Raw genomic sequence first — 22296 nt, 5'->3', positions numbered from 1 at the left:
TCCGAGACCGCGTAGCCTTTCTCTGCTCTCTATGCCCTCTCTCTCGGTCTCTCGTCAGCACAACCGCATCGGGACTCTGCATCTCACAGCAGAGCTCGGAAAGGGAAGATTGACATGCGTGGAGAAGATGGTCTATGCTTCTATTTGTACTTCTGCTTTCCTGAAACAACAACAGACAGCACTGAACACCGGAGGATGATTCGCGACGCGCACGATCTTTAACGCTCTCCGAACCACTGCCGCTACCCTTCAATACGTCCACCCCGCTCGAATTGCTTATCGCGACCTCGATTCTCTCTTTTTCTGCATCGCCACTATCTACCGCTATTTCGCTATTTCTCCGAGTCTACTCTGTACGCACCTCTGCCCATTGACGGTTCAATCTGGCCCGCCATGGGAGGGCCGGACCCTGCTATTCCCGACTTTGGCGTTGCCAATAATGTAGATACCGTGCCATCGGGTAAGCCACCGACCGTTCATTTTCTGACCTGGGGGGCCGAAGAAGCATCGCTAACTGTACGGGATTTCCAGAACGTCCTGCGAATACAAACTACCAGTCGAACGGCGAGCTCTCCCAATATGTACGCCCCTGTCTGACAATATAACACAACCAAAAGCTGTTGGAAGACCAACGCTAACACGTGGATCGATTCCCTCGCTCGCCCGTTTATCAGGATCAGGACGAATCGAAGATGAGCCAAAGCCAAGAAAACGACAGACAACGGTCTTCCCCGAAGATTAACGGCATCAAGACCGAGCACGACGACCGTGAGGGTGGTGATGGTCGTAGCCATGCGTCAGCCGCGACGACGGACACGAATGGGATCAACGGCACGACATGGCCGCCACTCGGCATGACCAACGACGGTGCGGGAGGAGATGCGATTGCGGGGGCCGAAGATGTTACTGGTGCCGACGATACGAGTTACCCTCCCCTATTCTTAGCGCCACCACCCGGAGGTCGCTATGAGCGCCACGCGTGGAGGGCCAAAGGTGTCCGCTTCGCGCCACTCAGAATCCCGTTTGAACGTCGGCTACAGACATCGGCAGTACTGATGCACAGCCTGTCCATCGCTCTCTTCGTTTCTCTGTTCTTTTTCATGGCGGCCATTCCCCTAAACTGGCCGCTCCTCGTACCGTATCTCATCCACCTCTCATTGTCGACGGCTGCCTCGGACGGCCGCTTACGGTTCCGCTCCGAGTTTCTTCGGTCGCTTCCTCTCTGGACCTTGTTTGCGGGTTACTACCCGGCCGAGCTCCACAAAACGCATGACCTGCCTCCCTCGAGGAGATACATCTTCGGCTACCACCCTCACGGCATCATATCCCACGGTGCTTGGGCCGCCTTCGCCACCAACGCCCTCGGCTTTTCCGAAAAGTTCCCCGGCATCACCAACACGCTGCTGACGCTGGAGTCCAACTTCCGCATCCCTTTCTACCGGGACTGGATCCTCGCCATGGGCATCCGGTCGGTCTCGAAAGAGTCCATCTGGAACACCTTGACGCGGGGAGGCCACGATGACCACGGCATGGGCCGCGCCGTCACCATCGTTGTCGGCGGCGCCCGCGAATCGCTCGAGGCCCGGCCCGGAACGCTCCGCCTGATCCTCGAGGGTCGGAAAGGCTTCATCAAGATGGCGCTGCGGACCGGTGCCGACCTTGTCCCCGTCCTGGGGTTCGGCGAGAACGACCTGTACGACCAGCTGAGTCCGCGGTCGCATCCCAATGTGCGCAGGATACAGATGTTTTTCCTGAACGTGTTCAAGTTCACCCTGCCCGCCCTCCACGGTCGGGGGATTCTCAATTACGACGTCGGTCTGATGCCGTACCGCCGACCGCTGAACATTGTGGTGGGGAAACCGATCAGGGTCAACCCGAGCCCGACGTCACAGCCAGAGCAGGCCGAGATTGACCGGTTGCATGCCTTGTATGTGGAGGAAGTGCAGAAGCTGTGGGATGCTTATAAGAACCAGTTTGCGAAGGGCCGAAAGGCAGAACTGCAGTTTATCGCCTAGGGTTTTTTTTTCAATTTTTTTTTTTTCATTCTTGGTTTTCAACTCAGACTTCGTATTCCATATGGGCTGCATAGATGCCGTATATATAGCCACATTAGAATCATCCATTATAATGTACCTGACAGGGTGAGATAAGATGGCATATCAGGATGAGAAGCCAAACACCTGAAAGTCTTTCGAGTTCACATGCCTGTGTCACTGTACCTATGAAAGGGTGCGTACCTGACTCAGCGCATCACGTGTTTTCGTGCTCTTAATTGAAGGCCCTGCACGCGTCGCAGAATTAGACGCGTCTTTTCTCCTGTCACCACCACCAACATGCCTCAAGCCGCAACTTCATCCTAGCAACGCCAACCGTCTTCAGGTCGATGGTCTATAAACGAATAAAAATACCCCTACTCTTTTATGCGCAACAATGTCTCGCGCTTCCTCTCGCTTGAAGGCGCAAGTTGCTGTCAAGGCCCAAGTCATCATCACCGAGACAAAGACCGCCACTGTGACCAACCTCAAATCCACCACCAAGAAGCGCAAGGAAAGGGAGGCGGAAGCGGAAGCGGAAGCGGAAGCGGAAGCGGAAGCGGAAGCGGAAGCGGAAGAGGAAGAGGAAGAGGAAGAAAAGTGCGGGAGCTGTGACGAGAAGGAGACGACCGAAGATTATGAATTGTTGGAAGAAAAAGAAGAAACAGTAGAAGATACCAAGCTCGCCAAGAGACGGAAGACCGCAACCGCAACCACAACCGCAGCCACTAGCACGAAGCGCAAGCCCACCGCCGGCAAGGCATCCAAGAAAGACGATATGCCCTTTGCAGCGAGGACCGCCGTTTCGGCGCTCAAAAGGGCCATGTATATCGGCGCACACGTCAGCGGTGCCGGAGGCGTCCAAAACTCCGTTACCCAGGCCCTGGGAATCGGCGCCAACGCCTTCGCGCTATTCCTAAAGTCGCAGCGAAAGTGGGAGTCACCGCCCCTGGCCGACGACGCACGCACGGGGTTCCGTGCACTCGCCACAAAGCACGCCTACGACGCATCCGCCCACGTCCTCCCGCACGGGTCCTACCTCGTCAACCTAGCCCAGGCCGACCCCGCCAAGGCCGACCAAGCCTACAACAATTTTATCGACGACCTCCGTCGCTGCCACCAGCTGGGCATCCGGCTGTACAACTTCCACCCGGGGAACACGGGCGGCGCGTCCCGCGAGGAAGCCTGCGCGCGCATCGCCGCCCAGCTCAACCGCGCCCACGCCGACAAGGGCACCGGCGCCGTCGTCACCGTCCTCGAGAACATGGCCGGCCAGGGCAACGTCATCGGCACCCGCTTCGAGGACCTGCGCGACATCATCGCGGGCGTCGCCGACAAGTCCCGCGTCGGCGTCTGTCTCGACACGTGCCACGCCTTCGCTGCCGGCTACGACCTTCGGACTCCCGAGGCGCTGGAGGCCACCGTGGCCGAGTTCGACCGCGTCGTCGGGAACAAGTACCTCATGGCCTTCCACCTCAACGACAGCAAGGCGCCCTTTTCTTCGCACCGCGACCTCCACGCGAATATCGGCACGGGGTTCCTCGGCCTCCGCTCCTTCCATGCCATTGTCAACCATGCGCCGTTCCAGAACATGCCCATGGTTCTGGAGACGCCCATTGAGCGCAAGGGGCCCGATGGCAAGACGTTCGAGGACAAGCGCGTGTGGGCCGAGGAGATTAAGCTGCTGGAAAGCTTCTTGGAGATGGACGCCGACAGTGACGAATTCAAGAAGCTGGAGGAAGGGCTTCAGGCCAAGGGTGCTAGCGAGAGGCAGAGGATACAGGAACAGGTGGACAAGAAGGTGGCGAAAGAGACGAAGAAGAAGGGAGGGAAATCAGCGAAGGCAGTAAGGGGGCGAAAGAAGAAGAAAAACGAGTCCGAGGACGAGGGGGAAGAAGGTGAATGATCAAGACGTCGACGCGCTCAAGAAGGGCGCTTGTCATCTACTCATGAGATGGAGATGTGTGAATCTGTACCAATATCTATCTGTACTAATGTCATCAGTGGTAATGGACAAAGAAAGAATCGATCAGAGGGTATCGTATGCTCGCAAGCCAAAGGAAAAGAGAAACAAATGGTGTCAGTTCTAGATAAAGCAGACGAACGAAAGACCGCTACTACTACTACTCTTCACCTCCTTGACCGGGCATAGGCCTCGACCCTGCCTACCAAACTCCTCAACCCAATACCCTTCTCGCAGTTGGCTTCAAGCCACGTCTCCATCCGCCTCCGCACATTCCTCATCTCCTCCACGACAGGCATCTCCCTAGTCCCGCCCTGCTCCTCGAGCAACGACGCCGGGTTCAGGAGCAAGTCGAAGCAGGCCCCCCAGAGGTCCGTCTGCCAGTACCTCTTGAGGCTCTCGCGGACGCGATACCGACGCCCCGTCCTGCCGAGCCCGCCCTGGTCGCAGCGCACCGTCTCGATGTAGCGGCCGAAGAGGAGGCAGTAGACGACGCCGGCGAGGCCGTGGTAGTCGATCTGCCACGTCCAGGGCCGGCCCTCGCGCATCTCGGCGCAGTCCTGCGCGCTCGTCTTCCAGTCCGCCACGAACTGCACGCCCGGCCTAAAGTTGCGCATGTCGATGGCCCGCCCCATGTCGATGAGCTGCACGCCGCGCGCGCCCCACCCGCCCGTGCCGTCGGCGCGGTACTGCGACGCCAGCGGCTGGGCGTCGCCCGATGTGAGGAGGTCCAGGCGCACGAGGCAGTTGTCGGGCTTGAGGTCGCCGTGCAGGATGCCGTGGCTGTGCAGGGCCTCGACCGTGCGCAGGAGCTCCACGGTGAAGAACATGGCCAGCTGCTCATCCATGACGCCCGACGATTCGGCCCGGAACAGGTTGACCACGTCCAGGAGGGAGCCGTGCGGGTGGAGCGGCAGCAGGAGGAAGCACTCGTCCCGGTAGAGGTGCAGCTCCAGAGCGCACGTCAGGGAGGCGGCGGCGCGGTGGTGCGGGCCCAGCCGGGAATGCGCCACCCGCAGCATATGGAACTCCCAAGGGCTGGGGGGGTTCTCCATCTTGAGGGCCTCCAGGCCACGGCGGGAACGGGTGGCGAAGGCGCCTTTGCCCATGGCCACGGCCACGACACCGCCATCGTCGCCTCCCTCGTCGTCTCCGTCGGGGTTCGAGTTCTCGACTAGATAGACGGGAGCAAACGCACCTGCCCCGAGTTCCTTGCGAACCGTGTATCTCGTAGGGACATCGGGGAACTCGATAACGGGGGCAGGGGCGGAATTGCTGGTCCTATCTGAACTAGATCTCGCTTTGGTCATGGCTTTTGCGAACCTGCGAATATCGGCGCCTTTCTCGTATTTCTCATGTCGGTGGTCGTAGAACCCGGGGTACGAGCTCAAGGGGGGGTGAATGTTCGAGAGGATCTCGTCCCTCACAGCATCATCCATGGGATTGCATTGCAAGTCTTTGATAATCGGTCCTTTCGGAGGAATACTCTTGGGTGCTGCTGCTGGCCGCGACTTCAGCTTGTCCAAGATTGGCAGTGCAACCTTTGCGGGACGAGCCTCATTGACCACCTCTCGCAATGGACTGCTGAGTAGTTGATCAGATTCGAAAAGCTCGTCTTCTTCTTCTTCTTCCTCTTCCTCCTCCTCCTCCTCCTCTGTGATCCCGTATTCATCGTCTCTCTGGATTGGGGAACCACATTGGGCTTCTTTCTTCGTTGTCAACATACCGAGGGACGTCTCTGTCCTCTCGGTGATGGGTGTCATGAAGGGGAGGCGATTATTAGCCACCTCGGCCGGGTCCCTATAAGGCCGTGTTCGAGGCTCGTAATCCTCCGGCGGGATGGGGACGAAGATGGTCCTGGTTTTTGGCTGCATGTCGTCTTCTTCATCCCCATCCTCCTCTTCTTGCTCCCCTTCCTCTCCAGCCCCCTGGCTCCCCGTGGTATCTTCAGAGAGCGGTCCGGAGGGCTCCGCGTCGTGGACGTCTATCAAGTCCGAGACCTGTGTGTCGTTGGGTTCCTCGTGTGCATCTTTCTTTGCATTGATATCGGGGACATGTCGTCGGGTAGAAAAGTCGGACCATTCGCTGACACTCTTCACATCGGACGTCTCCTCGTTGCCGGCTTCGTCGTCCATGTCGACATGACGCGTCGTCGTTATGGTGCTGTCCACGCCGCTCGTGTAGTCCCCGTCTGTATCATAGTCGTCGTCGTCGTCGTCGTCTTCGTCGGCGGCGCTCTCTTCTTCCTCCGCAGGAACGGGCGGCAACGGCTGGCTAAAAATGTCATATATCTCGTCTGTTGCTGCTTTGGTATGAAGCGTCATGGTAGGTTCGTTATTGTTTCTCCTCTTCGGTCTCGGCTTGGAAGAAGGAGAATCAAGGTTCGCTTTGACTACTAACATGTCAGTTTGTTCCCATGCCGGACAAGATCTGGGACCCTTAACGTACTGATTTGGGTCTCGTTGATCTCCATGGTCTTCATCTTCCTCGGCTTGTTACTCTTCTTCATGATATTCCCGTTCTCGTCTAGCATCACTGTCTCTGTGTGAACCACAAGCTTCTCGGACACCATGTCTCCGAGGTCTGCGATGCTTGGCTCAAGCGCCTCGGGCTCGGGCTCCCACGACTGGTCCAGCCAGCCCTGGTTCATGGCCCAAATCTCTTCAAAGCTAAGCTCCGAGCCCGGAACCTCGGGATCGGGATAAACAGCCTCCAGGTTGACAAAAATACGTTCCTTCTTGCCGTTGACGGGGTTCACCACGACTTGGACACTCGATGGAATCAATGTTATGTGGGATTTTGCTAATTGCGCCTGAGAGCGCGCTCGGAATTGGGACTCGGACCGGGACTGAGACTGAGACTGCAAAAGTACAAAAAAAGCGACGGAAAACAAGCCATCCATTAGTCCTAGATTGATCAACATGTGGGCTATGAGGGAGGAGGGGGGGGGGAAAGGGGAGGCAGGAAAAAACCTACAGTATCCCTGAATATCTGCATCTTGGGGCCATCGCTCTTCTTCCCCCCAGCCTTCAGCGTCTCCCCCACCCACGGCTTCGGTCCCATCACATTCTCCTTTTTCCGGTTCGCCAGCGAGTCGATTGTATCCCAGCCCTTGGATCCGCCGTCGCGCGCCGAGAGGGCGGAAGGCTGGGCGTCAGCATCGGAGAAGATGGCCATCTTAGCCTTGCCCGGTTTCGAGGCCGGCCCGCCCACGCCGCTGGTCTGCCGCGGCGCTTGGGGGTCCGCCGCCGCAGTCGCCGCAGTCGCCGCCCGCGCTGCGGCGAAGGGGTCGACCTTGGCGGCCAAGACGGGCCGCACAGCGGGCAGGGCCGGCGAGGAGGGTTCGTCGGGAAGGTCCGTCTGCTGAGCACGTCGCTGTTCGAACGCTTTCAGCTTGCGCAGAAGCCGTTGTTGGGGCCGGGCTTCTCGCTCGATGCCGAGCTTGTACACCTCCTCGGCCTGTGTCCAGCGGCCGGCGCCCTCCAGCCACGCCGCGTACTCTTCGTAGAAGAGGGCCAGGCCCTCGCCAATGTTGTGGCGGGAGAGGAAGAGGAAAGTCTCACGCGGCGCATCGGCGAAGAGCTGGATGTAGAGCAGCCATAACTTGATGTAGCGGGGGTCGTTCTTGTATTGGGGAGAGTTGATGAAGGCCTTTGTCGCGCGCTCTAGAAGGGTGTGTAGCTGCGACTGAGGCGTTGCTTGAGAGGACGGGTAGGCATCGAGAGTCCATCGTACGTATCGGTCAAAGACGTCGAGGGGATCGTCTGATTCGGAGATGTTTGAGATCTCGGCCTCATATTCGGCTCGGATGCAGTCGTTTACATTCTTGGTGTCTGTTGGTGTAGGGGTGGAAAGCTTGTGCAAAGGCGAATGAGAAAAGGCTTCGACCAGCTTCTTTGCAGAACGACCGCTGGGGATTGCCTGGATGTTCTCTTTTTGGGCTTCGATGATGTCGAAATCAATGAGGTCGTCGGAAGGTGCCATGGTTACTGTTACTGTTGTTAGGTAAGTGTCCGGATGAGGGTAGATGCGCGCAAGCGGAGGTGTTGCTGCGCGTTTCTCCCTAAAAAAAGAAGAAGAAAAAAGTTATGACAGAGCGCTGTTGTCGTGTGAGTGTGTGAGTGTGTGGGGGGAGTAGCTGGGAGGGATGATACGAAAGGCGAGGGGGTGAATTAATTAGGTAGGTTCACGTGTTGTTGATGTTTGCTGTTTAATGTTGACTCTTTCCGGGCATTGTGGCGCGTTGTCGTGGTAACCGGTATTTACCCACCCCGTTGCCAGAACGGCGTGGCGGCAAGTGTGGCGGCGACTCTACCACTGCCACGGAGCGTCGAAGTATTTCGGAAGTATCTCTCCTCAGCACCTAGAGGCAGACAGTACAAAGCAGAACCCAGAGAGGTTAACATAATATCTTCTTTATGATCTAAATATTTTGACGAAAAAATGCATCTAACTAACACCGACCAGCACATCACAGCTTGGCCGGCAGCTCAGCCTTCCCAATCAGCTCCCACGCATACTCGGCCAGCGGTCCCCTGGTATCCGCATACCGCTTGGCCTGCTCACTGCTCGCTTGTCTCCTGGCAAGCCGTGCGGCGATACCCTGGCACACGGCCGAAGACCGGAAGATGTTGAACGCCATACCCCAGTTCAGCTCCCGCGACGGGTCGTAGCCCGAGATCTGGGCATACCACCGCACGACCTGCGACGCTGCGGGAAGTCCGGGCGTGGCATTGGGGAGGAAACCCCGGTGGGCGTTGACGCCCTCGCGGTTCGCCGTGAAGAAAGGGGTGATGAAGTTGCACAGGTCAGAGAGCGGGTGGCCCACCGTGGACATTTCCCAGCTGCAATCAGGTTAGCTTAGCTTTGCACCTTTCTGTACGAGGAGGAACCGGGAAAGAAGAAGGAAGAGAAGGGGAAAAAGGAAAAAAAAAAATAGGAAAAAGAAAAAAGGGCAACTCACTCTAGAACGCCAATCACCCGCGGCTCCGTCTTGTGGAACACCAAGTTGTCAATCTTGTAGTCGCCGTGGATCAGGGTGCCCTGGTCCCGCGGCTGCTTCGCCACCTGCTGGAAGAAGCGGACCATCTCCTGGAAGTGCGGGATGTCGCCGACGGGCTCGTTAGTGTCGACGTCCAGGGTGCTCGCCTGGCTGGCGCAGATGGTGCGCCACGTCTGGATCTGCCGGATGTAGAACCCGGACGGCTTGCCGAACGTCTCGAGCCCCACGTCGGCGGGCCGCAGCCGGTGCAGCTTGGCCAGCGTGTCGACGGCGGCGTGCCACAGCGCGGTGCGCTCGGCGGGCGACACGCCGGGCATGGCCGGGTCCTCGAGGATGCGGCCGTCCAGGAACTCCATGATGTAGAACGGCGTGCCGATGACCGACTCGTCCTCGCACAGGCAGTAGGTCCGGGGCACGGGGACGTCCGTCTTCTCCAGCGCGTGGATGATGCGGTATTCGCGCTCGACCTTGTGCGCCGTCTTGGAGACGAGCGTGCCGGGCGGCTTCTTGCGCAGGACGAAGCGTTTTCCGTCCGCCCCCGTCATCTGGTATGTCGGATTCGACTGCCCAAAGCCGAACTATCAACGGAAGAGGACCTGTCAGCATTTGTAGGCCGGACATTATACATCATATACATTGGAACCCGAGCTTTCTCAGCTTTCTGACGGCAACGCTAAGGCCCCGGCGATTCCAACGGGGTAATTCATTACATACCTGCTTCAGATCAACTGGTGTCTTGATTTCCGGCACATTCTGATCGATATATCTCTCCAGGGCCTTCTGGTCGATAGCATGGCGCACGCGACCCGCCATCTTCGAATGGAATTGGGGGGGGGGGGTGTGTTGCGTAGGGTGTATAGTTGAGGCGGCTGATGGCTTTCTGGACTCTTTGGGCTGAACGAACTGACTTGAAGAGGCGGTGGGATGATGTTCAGTTGCAGTGGTATGTGGTAAGGCCGTTCTGTCGAAGGAGTGCCAGTGGATCCGCCTAGTTGCCCGAGCTGCAAGATGAAAATAATGGTTTCTTACATCCTGGAGAAGAGAGCTGCGAGGCGTGCAGGATAATAATACTGAGGACGGGAACCGGAAGTTTACCGGCGCCAGCGTTTCTCCCGCGGGGTGGTTATTCGTTCAAGGGATTGGCTTCCCGGCACGGCGGTACAGGCTTGGGAGTTATTAGACGACATGCCGAGGTTCGCACAAAGATTAGTACCAAGAACGAAGTACATTGTCTTAGCTCGTGGTGCCCCAAACAACCTGGAAGTCAGCAATTGTCGCAAGAGTGTGGGGTTGTCTCTTCAACGTAAATGGTCACGGAGTGCGTTGTTCTGCCGCAGTCTCTAAAAGGTGCCTAATAAGGTACCTTGGTTAGGTACCTTACTTCGCAAGGTCATGTACAGACACGAGCGTATGAATACTGCAATGTATTCCATACTTCGTGCAGTTCCTAGGTACCTTAGGTACGGATTCTACCTCTGTAAACAAAGTGTTTGTAGGTACCTATATACGAAGTAGATGTTGGACAGACACCATTGCCGGATCCCCGGCTCGGGGGTTAACGGGTCTCGATAACCGGCCCCCCATTATGACAGTACTCGTGTACAGTAGGTACCCTGGTAAAGGGTCGTGCCATCGTCATTGGATCGCCGACCTTCGTCCACAGGACCTCCATCCCAGGATCGCGTCTTTACAACCCACTACTATCTAATTGGTGCCCAGATTCTCAAGCCTCGTTTATCGCTCTGAAACTCCGTCCTTCAGTTAGCACTCCGTAGCTTAGTCGAAGACCAAATCCCGAAGCTGGAGCCGATTGGCTAAGGTATCTACGCAGTTGGAATGCCGAATACATCAAGTCCAGATGAAGTGATGCTTTCATCCCGTTGATATGTCGGTCCTGCTTCGTGTCATATAAGAATGCAACGAAAATCACAATCCTGGTGATGTGGATGGGGGAAGAAATATGTAATCTATTTCCAAATTCGACTTTGCTAACTTCAAGCTCGAGAACCGCTCAGACTAATCCACGTTCTCGGCGCAATTTCAACCCTTCAGACTGCCACTTCCTCCAAACTCTGGAACAGTTTTCTGTCTGCAAGGCCTTTTTTTTTGTCTTGATTTTTGCTTTGCTTTTCGGTTGCCGCGCCTTGGTATACGGTGTCTTGGTCTCTCGTCTCTGGTCTCTTGGTTTCTGGCTCCGTCCGCGGCCGACTAGGTACAGTAGATCCCCTTGTCCTACCCATCCACATCGCCTCCCACTCCCAGACATTTGCATAAAGAAACAAAACAAAAGAAAATAGGACAAAACCGGGGACAAAAGAACGATGCTAAACAAACAGTAAGGGGGGTATCCGTCATTTCGTGTCGTCCATGCATTCTTTCCTTCCCATATCCCACGACCGACCCTCGAAACGACGATCCAGGGTGTGCTGTTGCCAGTCGAGTGTCTGTATTAAAAAAAAAGAAAAGAAAAGGAGGAGAAAAGGCCCCCAACCAAAGCAGAAAGAAAGGCGTATAAAGGGGAAAGGGGGAAAGATAAAAGGGGATAGGGGGGATATATGGTAAGAAACACCAGTGAGATCACCGGAGCCGGCTGGCAGATCTCCGCAAACCATACTCCGGGACAATAGTTGTTGTGTGCCAGGCCCCTCCCCTCGCCCGTCCACGTCTGTCCACGTAGACGTGAGGTGAGGGTTGCGAAGCCCGTGTTTTGCGGATGAGCCGGAAAAAAAGTCCCAACACAAACCGACCTTGCAAAGCCCAACGACGCCGTGTATTCCATCCTTCTCGTGTATATCTCGTCCCGACCGACCTTTGATGACTCCGGTCCATCGCAGCCGCTGAAACGTTGGGTAGCGAAACGAATTGCGAGACATCTGGTACGTGCCCTGTCCGTCATGACTTCGCAGTCATCCTGCACGCGGGGGGTGAAAGGTCTATCGGGCTGTCGCGCGCGATTTCATCGGCTGTTTTCATTTTTTCAGCTGTCTTCTCCCTCATCTTCCTCCCCCGGGCTTTCTGTTTGGTCCGTCTTCACCTTCTTATTGGCACCGTCAGTGTCTGCCTCGGACTTGCGTTTTGTGCCCGCTTTCACTGCTTCAGAACCGCCCTCTTTCGCTTGGCCTTCACCGCCGCCCGCGGCCTTTTTCCGCTCGATCTCGGCGACTTCTTCTGCAGTGAGGAACCGTCCGCCCGGGCCGCGTGGTCGGCGCATGGCGTGATTGTGCCTGGATTCGTGTAGGTACGGCTTGCGACCCTTGGACGTCAGCCGCAGTTGCTCTTCGAGCTTTTGCCGAGCCACCCGTCTTTTCAGGATACGATGAAATTGCTTCGCATTCACGTAGAGGGGCGACTCTTCGACACCACCGCCGGCCGGCATATCGGGGGGCTGGGGATGGCCCATTGCTGCGCCAGGTGGGAGTTGCGGTGGCGCAACCCCCGGCCGGCCCCCAACGTGGCTCATCATGTTCTGCGCCGCATTCGCGACACCTGGGCTGACAACCTGGCTCATCCTCCTCTGAACATTATTCATCTGAGGCGATCCCCGGTTGTCCTTCTTAGACCCGCCCATCCTAGGAGAAGTCTGAGGTAAGCTCGGGTCCGATGGCATGTAGGGATAATTTGACTGCCCCGATGCGGCCGCGGTCGCGGCCATTGCGGCGGCCTGAATGCCTGGCATGGCATAGTGCGGGACGCTATACTGCGGCTGATACATGTTGGGAGGCTGGCCTTGAGGGGATTGTTGTTGTTGTTGTTGGGATGATAAAATCGGCGAGGTCTGCGCGTGCGGGTTGAGGTTGTGGCTGGTCGGGGATGTGATGCCGTTCGCTGCTGCCGAGTTGGGATATCCTGACTGGACGTGGCCTTGCGAGTGTGGATTCTGCGGTTGCTGAGGGTACTGAGCGTACTCCATCATGCCGAGGCGTAAAGGTTCGTGCCGAATGGCTAAAGAACGCGTCGAATGTTTTGACGGCTTTTTTTTTTGTCGCGAAGTGTTTGGCACCAATGAGATTCGGAGCGCAGTTAGGAAACCCTGTCCTATCGCGAAAACGAAAAGGTGAGGATCGGGGCTGGGAATACGGCAGTCTTGAACGACGAATGAAGTGCGCCAGAGGCAGCCGTCCTCTGAGGAGGTAGCTTTAAGAATAGAGGTCCCGCCGGTTTGGGTACAATTGGGCACAGGCGTTCTGGGGACGCTGTCGTTTCGGTAATTCGATTGTAAGAAAAAAGTGGGTCAATAGAACAGCGCTATCTATTGGATATGCGGTATGAGCTGGCAAGCGTTGAAAATGGTTAAGTGCGCTGCGTGACGGTCCGACCACGACATATGCAGGCTGATGTAAGGTGTGATGGCGGGGCGCGCAAGAAAGTCGAGGGCGACTTAGTCGGGAGGGAAAGTTGCCGACCACGTGATGGTTTTCTTGGTTCACCAGCGGTCAGGACGGACGGGGTCCAGAATGTTTCCTCTTATGTAGTCTTGTGCAAGCGCCGGTTGCTACTCGAAGCGATCAGATAGCAAACTTCGAGTACCCCCAAAGAACACTGGACGGAAAGATGCGACTCCCGTTGTGCGAGGATCTATGTGCGTCTAATTGTTAGTACAACTGAGGATAAATAATTGAGAATAAAACCAAAGGCCCGGAACGGTGAGACAAGAGGTGGGGTAAGGTAGTTTAGGGGGTGGCCAAGATGGTGGAGGGACTCCCTCTTCTCCTCTTAGAATTTGATGTGTTGGCAGCGACCTTGCGTCTGCATGATGGGATACGCGGCGTCATGGAAGGCACCTCCTCCAACCAGCTCATGAGGCAATGCCAACAGGAGTACCGATGGCGGCTCTTGAAAACAGGTGACATCGCCGAAGCCCGACCAAAGTTGTCCCAAGCTATATCGACATATATGGCTTCACGAGGCAAAGGGGCGTGCCAGCAATGTCTCTGGCTCGACAAGCGCAGAGCTGCGACTAGATCCCCAGAATGGAGGTGGCCGTGCGCTGGCTGGTCTCCCTTTGACCAAGTCATTATTGCAGTGCATTTCCCGGGCGAATTGGCGGTGGTAGGGCCGCAGAGCCAAGACGGGAGAGGAGGGGCGGGGTGAGGCACATTGGCCTTGCAGCCCAACATGATTCGTAGCTTTCGCCATATGTAGTCCCAATTTCTAAGAAGAAAAGGTACGCCCGATGAAATCGTACCTCTGACGCCTATGAAGAGCCTGTGGCTAGGGAGATGGGAAGGCTAGGTAAAGGAGGGGAGATTGGAAGATGGAGAGCGTTGGGTATCGAAAATGTGGGCGCGAGGCAAGAAAGAGATGGAGGGGCGTTGCAACTCAGAGAAGAGGGTGGTGGATGAATTAGGCAGGATACTTGTTTCCTTGCCTGTTCAGGAAGAAATACAAAACGGAAACGAAGGAACGAGTTACCGGTAGGCTTACCTTCAAAAGAGGTTGGTTGTGAGAGGTAAATCAAATTCGCTGTAGGTTGTCGCACTGAAAGGCCATGGTTAGCGTGACCGAAGAAGCCCTATGTCATGACGTAGGAGGCGCAGAGCGAAGAACACGGGTAGGACTATAGCGCGGAGACGTGAAGATAAAGAAAAGGTAGAAGCAGAAACTGATATGGGAAAGAAAAAAAGAAAGGAAGCCAAAGGCAAGTGTCTTCCACGTGCACTTGGACGGGAGGCAGAGAATACGAGGGTAAGGACTTGACGAGCCGTTGACAAGGCATCAGAGAAAGTGTCCTTGTAACATACCAGGCCAGCGCAAAGAAGATTGGCAAGGGGACGACAGCGGCGTCTCCAAAGTATAAGAGATTGAGAGTGAGAACAGAGTGATCGCGTCCCGGTAAAGCAACAGAGACGGAGAGCAGATCTGCGCTTGCGAAGGATTAAGCGACTGTCCGCAGATGAATACTGTCACGGGAATGACAGCAGGGGCCAATGAAGGCTATGAGGATGAAGTTGACGATGATGATAGGCTCTCTCGTTGGGATGATAGTCGTAGATGTTTGAAAGGCCAAGGCAGTCTCTAGAATGCGATCGTGCTCTGATTTGTTGGAGGACAGAGAAGAGAGAAAAGAGCCACCACAGGGATGGAAGATTGGGCGGGTGGGATTGGTAGTAGTAGTACCAACTAGTACTAGTTGGAACGGGGAAGCAACGTGTGGGGGGGTTGTGAGGAGGAGAAGACGGCATGATGGGGGTGCAATAGTCGGGAGGCAGGTCATAACGTCCGTCCTGCCTAGACTACTGACGCGGGCTTGTGTGTACGAGGGGTAAAGAAAACGTACAAAGAGAAGAAATGGAAACCGAAAATCAAGGGGGGGAAATAAAGTTAAGAGAAAAAAAAAGAAGAAAAAAAAAGAAGAAAAGGCGCTCGATGGCGTTTTGCGCAGAGCTATACTTACAAGTACGGTGTAGCAATGCTGTGCTCGCGTTCTGCAACTCGGCTAAGAACGCTCGTACTCGAAGACGTCGTGGACGTGCCTTGTTTTGGAGAACGTGGTTTGTGCCTGGCCGTGTCTTGAAGGACGGACGCTGTCGGAGCGGAGCGGCGCGATGCGCTACGGTTGCTGGATGGGCTCCCGTTGCTTGCTCAGTCACCACACACTTCCCTCAGGACCACTTTGGCTATGAAGAAAGATGCGACGGTCAGACGATTGGACAGTCGGTCGGATGGATGGGGAAAAAAAAAGGGGGGGAAGGGGGAGGGAGGGGAAAGGGTGCGCGCACGCGAACGCGACGAAAGGCTTACAGGTAAGCTTGAATCGATTCGCCTTTGCCTGTCGATTTTGGTTGGCTTTCGAGTCCCCCGGTCTGCCGCCCAGGGAAGAACAAGCACGAATTAAAAATGCGGAGCGAACGGTTTCTCGTTGGTCGAATTGGCGTGTGTCGTTTTCAGAAACTTTGCCCTGGCTTGGACAAGAGTCGAATCTGATTGCTGATTGATGAATCGACGGGCTTTTATTGATTGGTTGTGGGAGAGAGGACGAGGGAAAAATGCGAAGAGGTGATTTGAGGGACTGGACTGCCTTTAACCATGCTAAGTGGCTGAATCAGCCAGACTATGGGTCCTGTGTTTCGCGCGCCTGGAATCTGATTCGCTGTCATGACGTGATGCCTGCTCCCACAGTGCGAGCCGTTTTTCCTGCTCACTGTGATATTGAGGTCAGCCCTGCTTCGTCGTGGATGGCGAAGGAAAAATACGGAGGACTCCGTACGTAATTACCCGCCTCCGTGCTTCTTTGCTGTGAGTACATACCTAGGTACAGTGTTGATGCCGTACTTGCTACAGTATACATTTACTGTGTACGACACCAACCTGCACAGCTTGGGGTTACAACGTACATACACGTGTACTTCACACACGGGCGTTTCCCTTCAAGGTTGATATGATTTGGTAAGGTAGGTCAGCAAGTCGTCACTTTTGTCTTGAGGACCTGACAAACTTGTGAAAATGAATCCCAAAATGAAACAAATAATCAGACTTCCTGCCTATCTTGGTTAGCAATATGACAAGACGACGCCTAAAAGAAAGAATCGGGGACTTCCTCAGCCACCCACGCTGGAGTCACTACGTGGTACTTACAGAGTAATTAGTATCCCTACCTTACTCGGTCCCGACACGAGGTCGACCCCTCGTCCTCGTACCTCTTCACCTTCCCTAACGACCTGCACCTTGTTTGGACGAACAGCTTGAACAGAGGCAGAAGCAGTATAATAGTGACGGCACCCACCTGCTCACAAGTCGAGTTTGCGGTGGAACTGAAAACCCCCAGGGTGGTGGCGGTCAAGACGACCGTCGGCATTGTCCGTCCCTCGGGTCATGGGGGCCTCCTGCCTTACAGCCTGATCGACCGACATTTGACGAGTTGGCATGTTGGCAGTGAACCCCCGACACCGACTTCTGTTCAGTACATCGCAGCTACTTACACTAATTACTTACCGCCACCGTTGCGGTCATCAACGCTCAATTCTCCCTCCCCACTGCCCCGGATGGGATGGTCTCTAAATATAGCCCACGTCCTTTTAGGCAGTCACAGTTCCAGCTCGTTCAAACGCTCTTCCGTTGTTCTACGAAGACGTCGTACTTTCATATCCCATCCCACCCATTTGGCGATGATATCACCTATCGGAATATTATCAGTTTTAGGACGTAAGGCTTTATAGGTACGAAATTACTCAGGTTATACTCGTAACAAAATCTCTCGAAAATACGGTGGGTTGATGCGCTGTGACATGTCAGTCAGGCCTACCGGTAAATATTGCTTGGTGCCAAGTTCCATCGACTTCACATCCTGCGGGGGTCGGATGGGATGACGGCGACTTCCCCGTCTTCCCACCTCGGAGCTAAGATACTGCAACCTTTCACACGTGACTCACCGCCGGGGACCTCAGCCCCCAAAATCGCACCACCCACACCAGCAAACTCTTCCCTTGTCCAAAGCAGCATCATTGACCTGAGGTACTTGTACTCCAGGCCCGTGCCCACCTCCCAGTGGCGGGAATGTCGGTGAGAGGTTCAACTCGACATGTCACTCACACACAGCCTTTGCTCTATCTGTGGTGGCCCAAACCAACTTTTTGGCAGAAGAAAAACGAAGTGAAGTTAGTATTCATCTCATTCCGACAGAGACCCTGACCCAAGAGCAGCTTTATGCCTAGGTAGGCTCTTGGGACAAGACGTCCCCTTGTTTCCCCCGTAGAGGTGGTTTTCCTTGTGACCGATAGGTACCTTATTAGAGACTCTGTACGGATACGTAATTACTCCGTATTCGTCCCGAGTCCCGAGATGGTAAGAAGATTATTAATTTTAGTGTTATGTAAGCCCGTCTTCGACTATTGGACCTCCTCGGCGTCCAGTCGTCGTCAAGCCCGAGGGCCCTGAAGTCCACCCTGGATCGACGACAACGCGCTATGACGCGGACGCCGTCGACGGAGAACACGGAGCTAATACCAGGTCATCCGCGAGGAGGAATCTGCGGTACTTCATCCCATCAAGAACTCGTCCTGGCCCCGTTCCTGCGCCGCCTAGAGTTGGCCATCGAGTTTCCCAGGGCGTCGCGTGTCTGTATTCCGAGGGCATATAAGGGAAGGGGGGGACTCTTCACCGAAAACGATGTCGTCGCCGCCGATGAGACTATCAAACTCTGCGACTTTCCCGGCTCAGCCCTGGAGCGGTTTCCCGAGTTCGGGCGACTACACGCATGAAGCGACATATGTGCCCCAATCCCGGAAGAGACCAAGGCGGACCAGCTGTTTATGGGATTCCATGATCTCTCATCCGCTATCTACGAGATCACGGAGAGGAAGCGGCCATATGCGGAACTTTTCGATGGGGACGACATGGACATGTGGGCTGTCGTGGAAGGCGGCCAGATGCCCCAAAGTCGCAGAGGATAGCGTCGGCCGTGACATCTTCTTCAGACGCTGAGAGAGCCGATATACATGCGTCAAGTGCCGTCGCGGGAGAGGGAGAGGGAGATGGGTAACCCTTCATCCGTCCTCGCATGTCATGGGCTGACTGGTTTAACGAGTCTTCCTGCGCGGTATGTCAATAACAGGGGCGTATCGTGGGTTTCTTGGATTCCTGAAGGCGAGTGGTCAATTGTGAGTACAGCGGATTTCAGATCCTCTAGGCGCTTGCTGCTTGCACTCTTGTGTGTCGTACGTGGAAACGGTGTCCTATGATATGATAGAATAGGCGCTGCATCCGGTTCCCACCCATCCTATGAACTGCTGGATCTTAACGCCAGGATCAACTCAGCAGTGGTGAAGGCGCCTGAGCAGTTCCCCTTACCCCTAGGCCATAGACTCTTCAGCAACTAGCGACAGGAACCAATGCTGGCTGGCCTCGGGAGCCCGGTGAAGCGACGGAAAGGCAGAGGAGATTTTGGTAATAAACGCGGGTGGCTTGGGCTTTTTTTTTTTTTTTTTTGACCGTTCTTTTTTTCTGCAGCTTCATGGAGCTCGCGCGTGCTCAAACATGAAGGCGGGTATTTGCTACCAGTAATTCATGGTGTGGGCGAAATGGTCGCTTGTCGTCAGGACGACGCGATGGAAGATGCATGCATTGAGCCTCGTGGGAGGAATGAGAAACCAAGGATGACCTCTCGTTGTCTGCTACGAGGTCGAGATGAGGTAGAACCGCGCGCTGGATGGAAGCGGCCATCAAGGAAGGCCCTCTCTCAATTGACAAAGTGCGCCAAAGTACCGTAGTGGGACACGAAAGACGAAGTATGAAGTGAGGGCGAGGGAAAGGAAGAAGTGTGGAGGTTGGAGGATATAAGAAGCGGCTTGTTGGCTCCCGTCGTTGAGAATCGAGATGTTTGGAGGCTTGTGATAATAGCATCACTACACGATTCACCCTCTTCCCTCTCCAGCGAACCAAGCTTGGCTTACAGTCACATTTTTCTTCTTTCCATCACCAACCAACCGCGGCATCCTTCTCTCTAATACGGCCTACGAATTTCTCACAGCACCTTCCACCAACATCCGGATCGGACGTCAGACCGCCTGGTCACTTGTGCGCAAGCATCCTATTGAAAGGTAAGCACCGTTCCTTACGCTGCATGGGAAGAAGTGACAGAGCAAGAGGAGAAGGGCGAATCAAGTCCCTTGAAAGATAGCGTGCGCTAAGGCTAAGTAAGGATAGGAAGTGGGAAATACGAATAGTAAACGGAAGCGGACGTGGACGCGGACGCGGACGCAGACAGGGAAACGGAAACGCAAACGCAAACGGAAACGGACGTGTGTGCTGTGTGTGCTGTGACTACGACGTACTGGCCGCCGTCACACTTCTAATCCAGGCGACCGAGAGACGAAGAGAGACGAGGAGGAACAAAATCATCTAATTATCTCCCTTGTCGCCTACCACCCTGCAAGCATCCACGCCGAGGCAGTGCATCTTCACTTCACACGCGCCGAACCAACGAATCAGGACGCTCACCCAGGGTTCCGACACAAACGAACTGCTGAGCTTGCCGCCTCCATCACGCCCCCCTACCCCCCTGTCCTCACGTACCACTGGCTCGCTCCTCTTTCTTCCTTGGCTCTCTCGTTCGGTTCGTCCACTTCTTTCACGCCCCAGCCAACCAACAGAAACGTCCGTCACACAAGCACCATTGACCGGCGTCACGGCAGTCTCGTCTGTTCTGCCCGTCTGTCTCTGTCCACTGCCTGGGTCGCCTGGTCGCCTCGTCGTCTGCCGTCTGTCAGCTCTGCACGGGAATCCCTTCACCCATCCTCGGATCGATCCTCCACGTTTCAAAAGGCTTCGTTTTATCTCTTCGTTTCAGCACAAAGTCAGGGCCCACAACACACCCTTGTTTCCACCGCCCACCCTTGTTTCTAGCCCTCCGGGATACGCCAGAAATAAACCCCTCTCTGTCCTGGACTCGTGGTCATCACCCGCTGTCATTTGCTCAAGTCGTCCTACTTCAGACCCCGGACCATACCCCAGACCGCAGCTCCGGGTACGCACCGGTAGCGACGAAAGAAAAGAAGAGAAAAAGGGAGACAAACCTCCTTGCCGCCGGGAGCCAGGAGCTTAATTAAGGGTCCAGACTGTCCAGACTGTCCAGACTGTCCAGCCTACCCTGGGCTTTCACACGCCCACCCCCCCACCGGTTCCCTCACTTACATCGTACATACACCACCCTTACACAGCCCTTTACCACGCCGACTCAAGCGCCCGACTTGGCCCAGTTGTATTACTTCATACCTATCCACCAACATTGCAAGGGATTAATATAACGTCTTCCCCTTCCCACCATTCTATCTACGGATTCTTCCCCCCTTCTTTTTCTTCCTTTCCTCTTCACAGGCGACTCGTCTCTGCAGCTGGCTTGTTGGCAGCTCGACCTTTCCAAGTCATTCGCTTGACTTGATCGCCTCGTCCTTTGCCCTCTTCGCATCCTTTCTCTCCAGGCATTCACCATCCACCATCCACCATCCACCACCCACCACCCACCATTCACCATGCCGGCAAACACCAAACCCAAGCTGCCCCAGCTGACCACGCCCGTCAGCGCGACCTTCCCCTCCGAGGCCGTCCTCTCAACAGCACCCTCAACCTCGACTCCTCTCTCCGCCAAGCCCATGTCGGCCTGCTCGTACTACCCTCCAGCAGCAAAGACCCCCATCAGCCCGCCCACAGCATACACAGACTTCCTCAAGTCCGTGTCCGCCGGCTCGCTCTCACCGTCCACCCTAACGCCCCCCAACTCTGGCTCCAGCTCCAGCTCCAGCTCCAGCTCAGCTTCCGGCCCAGCCACCTCAGGCGAGAGCCCCATGGCCTCCCCCGCCTCCTCAGACTCGGAGCCGTCCACCGCCACAAGCGACCGGACAGATTGCTCCTGCAAATGCGACGTTCACCACCATCACCAGCACCACCACCACCACCACCACCACCGCAACCTCAAGGGCCCCGCCACCGCGCCCGTCGTGCCCCCGAGCCCCTTCACCCAGTCGCTGCCCATGTCCGCACCGCCCAACGGCGCCGACTCGTTCCCCAGCCTCAAGATCCCCGTGTCGCCCGCCTTCTCCTACCTGGACTCGCCCCGGAGCGCCACCCCGACCACCGCCCGCTCCCCCTTCAGCGCGCGGTCCGTCCACTCCGTCTTCGACTGGGACGCCGTCCTCAAGGCCAGGAAGAAGCCCTCCCGGACGAGCGTCCGCCACGTCAGCCAAGTCGTCACCCGCACCGTGACCTACCACGCCACCCCGAGGATGAATCCCGCGCCGAGGGGGAAGAGGCGCAAGGTCGAACACACCCCGTCATGATCCTGCCTTCTCGTTTCTTGCCAATGCCACGAAAGTTCCATCATCTACGAAGCGCACCTTAAGAGTACTTACTTTTACGCATCGACTTCCTCTCGTCTCATCTCACCACCCCGGCTGCTTAGCTTATCTCTCTCCCTCGTGGCCATGGCCCGGGCTTTCTCTCCTTTTACGATTTTACGTCTCGTCTCTTTTCTTTTTTTTTCCTTCCTTCCATTTTTTCTTCTTCTTTTTTGTCAACGTCTATTTTTTATTATTATTTCTCGGCTATAAACCTCTCGTCTTGCTCTGTCAACTCCTGGCGCCGAAGACGAGATGACGCGAGACAACACAACCCAAACCGAGTACCCAGAACCAGGTCCAACGGTGTTCTATCTTTTCTTTTGGGAACGGCGGAAAAGGGAAATGGGCGGCTTTATCCTTGCGGAATCAACGAAACTTGTACTGCTGGGGCGGAGGGGTTCAAACTTGATGACACTTCTTTTTGGAGTTTTACGGCGTAGGTAACGCTGTTTTATCCGGTGGGGTGGC

At 55.7% G+C, this 22296-nt stretch overlaps 7 protein-coding genes across 7 annotated transcripts; 3 read left to right on the top strand and 4 right to left on the bottom strand.

Moving 5' to 3' along the window:
• Positions 1-40: 40 nt before the first annotated feature.
• SODALDRAFT_331882 (DAGAT-domain-containing protein) lies at positions 41-2234 on the top strand. The gene is made up of 3 exons (XM_028611573.1): positions 41-460; positions 532-581; positions 675-2234. The coding sequence occupies exons 1-3, from the start codon at positions 394-396 to the stop codon at positions 2013-2015; spliced, it is 1458 nt and encodes a 485-aa protein (XP_028467574.1). The 5' UTR covers positions 41-393; the 3' UTR covers positions 2016-2234.
• Positions 2235-2436: 202 nt separating this feature from the next.
• SODALDRAFT_293271 (DNA-lyase) lies at positions 2437-4143 on the top strand. The gene is made up of 2 exons (XM_028608711.1): positions 2437-2678; positions 2766-4143. Exon 2 carries the CDS (start codon positions 2812-2814, stop codon positions 3937-3939), a length of 1128 nt encoding a protein of 375 aa, XP_028467573.1. The 5' UTR covers positions 2437-2678; positions 2766-2811; the 3' UTR covers positions 3940-4143.
• On the bottom strand, positions 3992-8161 carry SODALDRAFT_331879 (checkpoint serine/threonine-protein kinase BUB1). The gene is made up of 3 exons (XM_028611572.1): positions 6973-8161; positions 6445-6856; positions 3992-6388 (listed from the first exon to the last, which is right to left on the bottom strand). Exons 1-3 carry the CDS (start codon positions 7978-7980, stop codon positions 4164-4166), a joined length of 3645 nt encoding a protein of 1214 aa, XP_028467572.1. The 5' UTR covers positions 7981-8161; the 3' UTR covers positions 3992-4163.
• Positions 8162-8467: 306 nt separating this feature from the next.
• SODALDRAFT_309278 (phosphotransferase enzyme family protein) lies at positions 8468-9846 on the bottom strand (the record flags this gene model as incomplete). The annotated part of the gene is made up of 3 exons (XM_028609102.1): positions 9713-9846; positions 8960-9576; positions 8468-8840 (listed from the first exon to the last, which is right to left on the bottom strand). The coding sequence occupies exons 1-3, from the start codon at positions 9809-9811 to the stop codon at positions 8468-8470; spliced, it is 1089 nt and encodes a 362-aa protein (XP_028467571.1). The 5' UTR covers positions 9812-9846.
• Positions 9847-11981: 2135 nt separating this feature from the next.
• SODALDRAFT_259092 (transcriptional activator HAP2) lies at positions 11982-12911 on the bottom strand (the record flags this gene model as incomplete). The annotated part of the gene is made up of 1 exon (XM_028607447.1): positions 11982-12911. A coding segment is annotated over one exon (930 nt), but the record flags the coding sequence as incomplete, so codon positions are not given.
• A 1298-nt stretch (positions 12912-14209) lies between these two features.
• Positions 14210-16863, bottom strand: SODALDRAFT_358179 (hypothetical protein; the record flags this gene model as incomplete). The annotated part of the gene is made up of 13 exons (XM_028614078.1): positions 14210-14316; positions 14423-14510; positions 14658-14857; positions 14906-15031; positions 15120-15226; positions 15393-15575; positions 15718-15801; positions 15849-15945; positions 16051-16139; positions 16247-16306; positions 16410-16432; positions 16599-16656; positions 16730-16863. The coding sequence occupies 13 exons, from the start codon at positions 16861-16863 to the stop codon at positions 14210-14212; spliced, it is 1356 nt and encodes a 451-aa protein (XP_028467569.1).
• Positions 16864-20964: 4101 nt separating this feature from the next.
• On the top strand, positions 20965-21768 carry SODALDRAFT_323099 (hypothetical protein; the record flags this gene model as incomplete). The annotated part of the gene is made up of 1 exon (XM_028609781.1): positions 20965-21768. One exon carries the CDS (start codon positions 20965-20967, stop codon positions 21766-21768), a length of 804 nt encoding a protein of 267 aa, XP_028467568.1.
• Positions 21769-22296: the final 528 nt, after the last annotated feature.

Source organism: Sodiomyces alkalinus (genome assembly GCF_003711515.1).
Source record: "Sodiomyces alkalinus F11 unplaced genomic scaffold SODALscaffold_3, whole genome shotgun sequence".
Lineage (NCBI taxonomy): Eukaryota > Fungi > Ascomycota > Sordariomycetes > Glomerellales > Plectosphaerellaceae > Sodiomyces > Sodiomyces alkalinus.
The sequence above is the reverse complement of the archived record's forward strand: the minus strand, read 5'-3'. Positions and strand labels throughout refer to the sequence as shown.